The sequence below is a fragment of the Morone saxatilis genome, unplaced genomic scaffold, assembly GCF_004916995.1.
Source record: "Morone saxatilis isolate NCDOM2014 unplaced genomic scaffold, NCSU_SB_2.0 Contig6, whole genome shotgun sequence".
Taxonomy (NCBI): Eukaryota; Metazoa; Chordata; class Actinopteri; family Moronidae; genus Morone; species Morone saxatilis.
Window position 1 is genome coordinate 452,225 of NW_023340206.1, and position 9,598 is coordinate 461,822.

General features: G+C 41.6%; 1 protein-coding gene across 1 annotated transcript in view; it reads right to left on the reverse strand.

The window, feature by feature from the left end:
• Nucleotides 1–7,443, reverse strand: part of atp1b1b (ATPase Na+/K+ transporting subunit beta 1b) — a 7,753-nt gene extending 310 nt beyond the window's left edge. Inside the window, exons 1-6 of the mRNA XM_035677900.1 lie at nt 7,223–7,443; nt 3,885–4,013; nt 1,707–1,862; nt 1,218–1,402; nt 424–507; nt 1–325 (exon numbers count right to left, since the gene is read on the reverse strand). Coding sequence (XP_035533793.1) covers nt 65–325; nt 424–507; nt 1,218–1,402; nt 1,707–1,862; nt 3,885–4,013; nt 7,223–7,313 — 906 coding nt within the window. The 5' untranslated portion in view covers nt 7,314–7,443 and the 3' untranslated portion in view covers nt 1–64. The remainder of the gene's footprint in view (nt 326–423; nt 508–1,217; nt 1,403–1,706; nt 1,863–3,884; nt 4,014–7,222) is intronic.
• Between the last annotated feature and the right edge of the window lie 2,155 nt (nt 7,444–9,598).

The following is a 9,598-nucleotide window of genomic DNA, read 5'->3' on the forward strand; positions in this document are numbered from 1 at the left end:
GGTGGGGGTGGAGGGAGGAAGGGGTGGGGGCGGTCAGGGAAAAGTGCTATGGTCCTGATGACGGTCATAAACTGTTAACTTGGAGCTTGATGTCAAAGCGTCCCTGGTAGCGGTCCTTGTCACTGTAGTCGATGTTGTCTCCGAACACTTTGCACTCGATGCGCAATTCAGTGTTCAGGGTCAGGTTGGTGAACTGCAGTGCCACCAGTGGCTGCAAGTACTGAGGGTGCAGCAGTTTGCCATAGTAGGGATAATACTGCAGGGGGAAGCCGCCACTGATACCATGGTACTTAATCTCTCCGATTTTACCAGCATCCTCTTCTCTCTGGAAGGAGAAAAAAAAGAGACATTGTATGGAATGACAATACTATAGAGACACACACACATGCTGCAGTCTAAACTGACAAAAAGAAGAATGTGTACCCTGTGAGTGCAGTAGAGAGGGATGATGTTGGGCTGCACCTTGGGTTGAGCCTCTTCAGGGATGCTTTCATTAGAGGTAGGAGGCTAAACAAGAAAACAAGTTAGGACCTTTTTTTTTTTTCCCCCAAACACACATCACATTTCTGCCTGGTACTAGCATGATATCTATATCTGGTTCTGTACATCCTAATAGAGGGGTAGATAATGTGATTGGAGCAACCACAGATGAAGGTCTGGCACCCATACTACAAGCACTGCTACAATGTGCAAGATAAGGGTCACGTGACTGCCAAGGGGAGCTGAATTAACACTATCAAGCTTCTTCACGGGCTCAGATGACCTGCTTAAGGTATAAGTCACATAAAACGTAGCCTATGGCGGCTTTCAGCTGTGTCCGTCATTTGACCCTTACCTTTAGGGTGTTCTGGATAACTATCCCTGTCCTGAGAAGCACCATGTCAGCTGCACTGCCTAGCTAATTTGCATATTGAGGTCTGATCAGATGACATGATTGAGATAATGTATCCAGAGATGGCAGGTAAATACCAGGTGGAAATGGAGAAGGAGGCTTGGGCATGAGATTACACTGGAAGACTGAGATCTCCCTAGGTCACTCAGTCTGGCATTATTAATGACACAATATCTAATCAATATCTAATCAGCACCATTAATGGTGAACCAATAACAGCCAAATTACATTTTCAGTCTTATGCCAAACTGTAGCAACCAACAATTTACAATTTTACAAATTTGGACTTTTTGTCTTCAAGAAAACATGACAGACTTAAAATTACCCTTGGACGGAAGTTGACGACCCTGTTGAGCTTTACAATCAGACAGGGCTTGCCATCCTTGAAACCAAAATCGCGGTCCTCGATGCCGGAGCAGGGTCCCAGCAGCGACCTCTGGAAACGGCAGGCCTTCCTGATGCCCACATCGCTCTCCAAGTCACCCCGGTTCTTGTAGTCTGCAGGTTCATCTGGAGGGGGGAGTGAAGGGTTAACTTGGGTTAGGGCCAACATTCATGTACTTATACAACATTACATTCTGTCCACTCTCGAGTTTAGATTAGGCAGAAATCTTTAGCCTTATTGTCAGGAGTTTTGAGGAAGGGGTCTAGGTTATCTAGAATATCTTTGTTGATTTGAAGATTCACACTGTATTGTACACACGACCATGTGTCACCACAAACCCCTAGTGAAGAGATGAAGCTGCTCTATTCTCTGGAATTAACTTTCAAAAGAGAAGCAGGATAAGCCAATGAGATCACAAGTAAAGCCTACCTCCGCAGTCTTCAAACTTCATCTGGTCCCTCTGCATTTCGTCGTCATACTTGGCCAGGAAGTCCTTCAAGGCCTTAGTGTAAGGTAGGTAGGTCTCCACATCGTTCAGGTTGAAGGCCACTTCAGCTTTGTCTGATCGTGGGGTGTGGGTAAGGCCTGCGGGGACGACAGATCAGCCATTTGTCATCAACCATAATACCATATTAAACGAGTGTGTCCTGATCCCAGATAATTAGTGAATAAAAAGTCAATAGAAACCTCATATCTTGAATAAGAGCAGAAAAGTTATAAAACCCTGAGACATCTAAATTCCAATTTCTAATTTTCAGAGTTAACATGAAACATTTAAAACACCGACTGAGAAAATTCAAGTTTTTGCCAACTTCTGCAGATTCAGATGAGGTGATCAATATCAATGTCATGTCTGTGCATCCAGGACACAGATACTGTTTCCTCTTATTTACAGTCTTTCTGCTAACAGGAGCTGAATCGGCTGAATATGGTCCGGGCCTACAGTGTTTCTGTACAGGAAGCTGATAGAGCTCATGTGACTCAAATTAGTGGTCTTTTAGCCCAGTAACATCACACAATAATGGAGCTCATTTTAACTCCTAATCTGTGTTGTTTTAACGTAATCCATTAGTGCATGTTTAGAACACTGTCAACTCTAATCAGCTGAGCAGAGATCGGGTCATCGACAGTAGATTTCTCTGCGACACAGCTGTGTTTGTATGACCTCAAATGAACACAACGCTCACTGATGAGCGTCCTGTTTAACCTCTCCTGGTTTACCTTCATCCTGTCCACTCAACACTTGCTCATTTGACTATATTCTGCACATGCTCAGTTTGACCTGATAAACCCCAGCTGGCCTTTTCTGCCATGGAAACAAGGCTGCTGTGTGTACACAGGGGAGGCTTGCAGTCGGTGCAGGCACTGCACTGGGACCATGACGTAAAGATATATGGAGAGTTCATTTCCAAAACAGTTTGCAGCCAAGTTACCTTTGGCCAGGGTGAGCACATATGTTGACTTTTAATAAAAAAAAATGTGTCATTAAGGCAGAGCACTTCCACTACTGCAGTTATTAGATTTGAAGAACCATGTTTATGTTTATGTAGTTTAAGAAATCTTAAAGAGTTATTGACACCGTATCTGGCTTTCTGATTACTGACTGTACAGGTGGCCCTCAAGTCGCCATGTAGTTTGTCAGTAAAAACTATGATAAACAATGTGATCATTAGGGCTGTGTATTTGCAAGAATCTACCATACCATATGTATCATGATACAGGGGTATGATTCAATATATTGCCATATCATATGCAACGACAGGTTTCGCCTTTTTAAAATCAAATTTCAGGAAGGTCATAGTATAAAGAACACACATAATGCATAATACGCTGCTATCTAGGAGTTGGGGGTTTAAACACAAAAATCGATACAATAGCATCAAAATTAAATATTGTGATACTCAAGTGTATTGATATTTTCTTATACCCCAAGTAATGATGAATTTGTATTATTTCCAATAGCCAGTCTTTAGATATAACATGTTGAATAAGATAACTCCAGCCTCCTGCTCATAACCTTTGACTACAGAAGAGATATAGGAATGAATAAAGAATCAATACGACTTTACATGAATGCATCATTCAGGCAGACTTTGTCATAAAAGACTTAAAAGATACAAATGTTTGTTGGGTAGGGGCAACTCTATTTAGGTGGGCTGGCAAAATAAATAATGTCATTTATATATGATATCTGTCTCCAAATACAGATATGACATCACATATCTAACCTTGTTTGGAACTCAGCATCATACATAATACTCACTTTACTACGTCACTTGACCACAATGTCTTACACATGCATTTGTCATACAAAACAATTTTGTCATGTCAACAAAGCCACTAAGAAGGCAGCCTCTGATGAATCAACATAGTTCAAACTCATAGACCCATTCAGGAAGGTTTAGCTGCAATTTTAAAATTTAGGAATTATTGTGACAAGATCCTCTAGTAAACATAACCCTATTTGCTACTTTATTCATTTGACTGGTACTGAGCAGTGGGTTTATTCTGTTTTTTCTTCCTGAGCGTCTAAAGACGACCTTTAGGCTCAGAGGCAGATCTGCAAGCTGGAATCCTGACAGACAGGAAGGAGGTGTCACTTCTTACCAGGGGGTGCGACTCTGTCTTGCCAGGTGGGCTTGTAGTTACTCAGGGTGAGCAGCAAGGCTTGGATTGTTCCGATGAAAACCCCCGCCAGACAGCCATAGAAAACTGTGTAAAACAGCAGAATTTTGACTGTGGAGGAGAAAAAAGGAAAAAAAGTCAGTACAGAAGGTCAAACAGCAAGGTTTTATACTGCCATGCATGTCCTCATCAAGGAAATTAAAAAAAAAGTATAATAGTTAATCGTATGCAAAAAAAGCACATAAAATAATCAGTGTGATATTCACTGCAATAAGTAGATTAGGGTTGGGACAATATACATCACCACAATAGAAACACTAATAGGTTTATTGTGGTGAATTACCATCATGAATATCCTCACATGGTTCGACTTGAAAAAGCTATCCATCTCACTAACGTACAGTCGTATATTGATTTCCTTATTTATTTTGAATTGCCACAATACAAAACTTGTGTAAAATGTAAATTAAAAGATTTCTAACTCATTTTGTTAATTTTTTATGTTTTTCAGTTAGCATGGAATTAAAACATTTTTTAACGATCGCTAAAATTTACACTACATGGATCAAAAGAACAAAGACTGAGGTATGCATTCTGTAATAGACCTACATTACTATTGAGCAACATTGAGAAAACTGACACCTTGGACTAACTATTATGTTTTATTATTTCTGCTGTTTTACAATGAACACACACATTTTCATGTGAAAACAAATATAAAACAAATTAGTGGCTGCCTATTATTGCCTCAATATACAGCCCCTTTATTGTAGTCACCACTGTGTGTGATTAAGGTGTGACAGGTGATTCTATATACACAAACAAACTGTATTTAAACTAGACATCCTCCTGTGTGAGGAGAGCACTCTTGAGGAGGTCCCCCAGGTGTATGCATCCAACTTGTTGAGCAGCTGCATGGCTGAGGTGGAGAGGACACACAAACACACACGCTCCATCACAATCACAGCTGTACAACTGACTGGCAAAGAGAAAGCTACTGCTGAAAAGAAAAGCCTCACAACATCTCAGCCAGAAAGCATGCAGTGGCAGACGGTTTAATGGTCTCACGAGACTATAAATAATTCAACAAAGCTTTTCGCCCATTTGGCTCGAACTAGGATTGGTTTATGCTAAACACCACACATGAGGGGAGACACACCATCCCCAGCATTAAACCTGCTGGTGGTGACAACATAGTGTGGGGACATGAGGGCTAGTAAAGGTAGAGGAATACAAAGAAGAACCTCCAGCAGTCTGCAGGATAACATTACCAAACATAAAGCTACACAGAAACAGCTACAAAGTTAACTCCACGAGCGACCAGGGTCCAGACCTAAATCTAATACTGTACTGTAGCAGGAAATTGCGATCCATTCATTCACAGCCTAAATGCAACCTGAAGACAGAGTTCGACTAGCTGTGTAAAGACAAATGGAGGGAAAAAAATGCAGTAAACAGAATAGACGTGCAAAGCCGATACAGACTCAAGGTTATAACTGCAGCATACTGAGAGGCCCCTACTGAATACTAACATTTGTAGGGGGTAAATACTTATGTAAGCAATTTTTGTGCACTGAGACTTTCACTAATTATTATTTTCTTTTAGGATGTGAAATACAACTCATTAGCATTTTATTGGATCAAAGGCGTTACGAATTGTACCAAAATAACAGTTTTAAATACCTCATACAGTTAAACAATTCAAAGTCATCCATGTTAGTTTAAATCTCTTCAACATGAAGTAGTCATTCATCGAGCAGCTCCAGCTTCAAGGACATCTGTCAGACACCACCATGCTAACAGAGCTTGTGTCTCCACTATGGATGTAAGGAACTACAAAGCCAGCATTCATAATAAAACAATCCAACAGGGCGGTCATTGTCTTCACAGATTTACAGGAATTCAACTGTGAAGCCTGTACATACAGGGTAATAATTACTTAAAGAACTGTTGGCTAAAACATTTTTACCATGAAGAGGCTGTAGAATTACAGTTAAAGCATCACAATTCTATTATCTATGCTGCAAAGCAATGAATAAAGCATTGCTGAAGTTAACCTGGCAGCTAAGCGAGCTATACATTCACCCAGTCAGACCTTTTGCTGCATGAGGACAATGTCAAAAGGTCACAACGGCATGAATCAGTTAATACATGACACATCACTTATAGATGCAAGGACATACGATCAAAGCTTGTGTCTTTGGGCATTGTAAACCTGACATTCCAAGATATCTACTGCACCTTATCTACAGGAGACACAGCCTGAAGACAATTTACATTCCACTCACGGTATTCTGCCTAAAGACATACGTAAAAACACATTTGATATTCAGTGCTTCAAACTTAAAGTTGTTAAGGTGGTCCCATATCAGCCCGGATGTCCTTTCATCACAACCTTCAACACAGCACTGCGCATGGCACACTTCCTAAATGCATCAGCATTTTCGGATGACCTCAGAAGGACAAACATGAGCCCCTGAGCGCCACACAGCAGCTCCACTCAGGTGGAGCTCCTGCAGCAGTCGGGCTGAGCTCTGATCTAAGAGAAGCAGACATCATGTCACTAAAACGCTACTTTCACCCAGGTGTTAGAGTCCAGACAGGACTGAGGAGCTGTGTGACATTGAGAGGAGGAACAAGGACATGCGCACTGCTGCCACTAGAGAAATAGGAGAAGAAAGGTCGAACAAGTTTATCAGTTGTATTGTTCGTTAGATTACAGTGACATCTGATCAGAGGAACCCGACACGGATCGATAGTCCTCTCTCTCCATTTCCGAGCAGGCCCTATCACCTTGACTCACCTTGGACAATGATGCATTTTTAACCCTTTGATTGCCGATTCCAAAACTGCCTAAAGACAAACTTGACGTTTCCCTAACAACAAGCCAATGTGGACAAGACTCAGGTCCAATCAGTTACGAGCTTTGCATCGTTTGCGCCGCTCCGCAGCGTGTACGCTCTATGCATGTACAACCTGAATTCCGCTACTCCAACTGGCAAAATCACACATATCATAACCCTGACTTAAACATCGCTAAGCTGTTTAATAAAACTAAAACCAGCATGTTTGGAGCTTTTTGGGACTGTTAGTTTTCCAGGTCAAAGTTGGGACATAGCAGGTGGAACTTAGTAAATGTATTAGTTACAATGACGCAATATTGTCTGGTGTTGCCGGTTTGTTACTGAATGCAGCAAAGTCAAATCAAACAGGTGGAAAGAAACACGAGTCGACCGGCGCGCGCTCCCATCTCCTACAACCGTGAGCGCGCGCTTACCAATTCACCACGAACACCCGGTCCGTTCTGCACACATACTCACCCCAGCTGCCTCCGGTACGACCCAGCACCTCTCCTTTCTCGGAGTCCCACAGAAGCTTCTTCCATCCGCCATCGTCTTTGTTTGAAGACATTTTGCTTTATTCCCCGTAAGGTGTTCCGTTACTCGTTCTTCGGCGGACTCCCTCTGTGTGCTTACCAAGTCCCAACCCGTCGCAGAGGAACCCAGCTCTGTCTGCTGGAAGGCTCCCCAATATAAACCGTTCCTCCTCGACTCCGCCCGAAACTCTCAACAAGTTACCTAGTAGGAAGGCGGAGCACCGCCGGCCAATTAGGGAGCGGAAAAGCCGTGCGTAACTGTGACGTCCAGAAGACGGACAGAGAGCCTATAGATGCAGACATTCAGCACTATAGCATGTCCTGGTTGAGCTTAATGCAGATGTGTCTGTGCAGGTAGAAAATGATTTATCTTCTTCAGGTATTTTGCTACAGCCTACATATAGCTTAAAATAGTGCATGTACACACAGGTGTTTATATACATAGGCCTATGCATAAATGTATACATACACAAAGGGTGGGGTATTGTAAAAAGGCAAACAACAGATGACCCTGAAGTACAATGAATATATATCAATCAATGTAAAGCTCAGGTTTAAAGGTCCAGTGTGTAACATTTAGGGGGCTTTATTGGCAGAAATTGAATATAATATTCCTAGGTTTACCTATGTTTTCATTAGTGTTACCTTAGAATGTGCCTTTATCTACTGACGCCACAAGTCCGCCATGTTTCAGCCACTGTAGTATCTTCCAGAAGGGGAGTGTGACGTGATGGATTTTCAATGTGCAACTACACCGCTAGATGCAACAAAGTCCTACACACTGGTCCTTTAATTGTCACATATAGGCCTAATCATACACAAATAGTGAAATGTATTTCCATTCCATTCCATTGCTCCTACAATTTGTCCAAGAAAAATACCAGAAAGCCAGCTTTATTCTTGCAGCGTCTGCCGTAAATGGCTCTTTTCCCCCTGGTTCTTCTGTTCTTTGAACACTGTGTACGTACGCCCTCGCGTCAAGATATACGCACTTATGTGCATACTGTACATAGTGGTTCTCAACCTGAGGAAAAATGGGACATATTTAAATTTCACATTGGCTAAAAGTTAGCCCAGTGAGAGAATGTGTAAAAATGACTTTTGACTATTTTATAGTTTTCACACTCTCTACTGTCAGTATACCAATCTACAGTGTATACAGTTATGGACTACCTATATCTTATCAGATGGAGACCCCTGAGACCACATCTTATCAAATACGGGTCTGCGACCTGATGTGTATCAATTTGAGGAACCATTGCTATAGACTATATGATATTGTGGTGTAGTGGTTCATATTGCAAAGTTTGGAGAACAAAATAGTAATTAATTAAATCATTAACTTACAAACCAATAAAACTTTTTCACAGCAGCCATTTTGACACGAAATAGGGTAAACTCAGGTGTTACCAATGATAACGGTTCTGTTTTTGGAGTCAGGGTGCCGCCATTGAACGCGTTGGCTTACTGGAAAGACTACACTAAATGGAATGGAACCTTAATAATAATAAAAAAAATAATAAATGAGTGTCATTGGTAACATTTGTGTTTAATATTTCATGTCAAAATGTGAAAAAGGTCTGTTGACTCACAGTGAACATGGAGCCAGGGCCCCTGTTTGTTATAGCAGTCTAATGGATCTGTTGTGTCCGTCTGGAGTTTCTGCTTGAAATTTTGGGCCCTGAAGCCCACAGCTCTCACACAGTAAATATTTATCCAGTTTTGGGCTCCCAGAATCGCTCAAGCCCCACCCCTACCCTCATCACCTCTCTCCCAACAGCACCCCTATTCAAATGATCCATCAGCCTTTTTTCACGAATAGTGAGTACAGATAAGTACAATGACACCAGCCTGAGATATTCCAGGAAATATTTCCATCTAATGGGTTTGTAAAGTGCCACAGACTATAAGCTCTCTATAAGATTCTTCCTGCTAAACTGGTGTCTCCAGAAGTGAATTGTTTTTAACAACTCAAAAAACAAGTGGACTGCCATACCAGTAGAAGCTGGATGGTGAGTTTTGAACTTCAGTCTAGATTTGTCCTTATCTTACAAACTTTAGCATAGAGTAGGGTGTGGGAGAGACTACATTGCCACTTGCCTATGCCACTGTTGGTAAAATAAAGGCTTAACATACTCCTTTTTGACTTGACAGAACAGAGGAAAGCAACTATGAATTAATTAAAAGGTCTAATGGATGTTCCTGTGTAGCTAAAGACTTGTAATTTAGCATGACTGTTCACTTCATGCCAACAATTACAATGAGGCACAGCAGAATGCCAGATTACAGTGCACCAACCTACAATTCTAAATGTACTCGG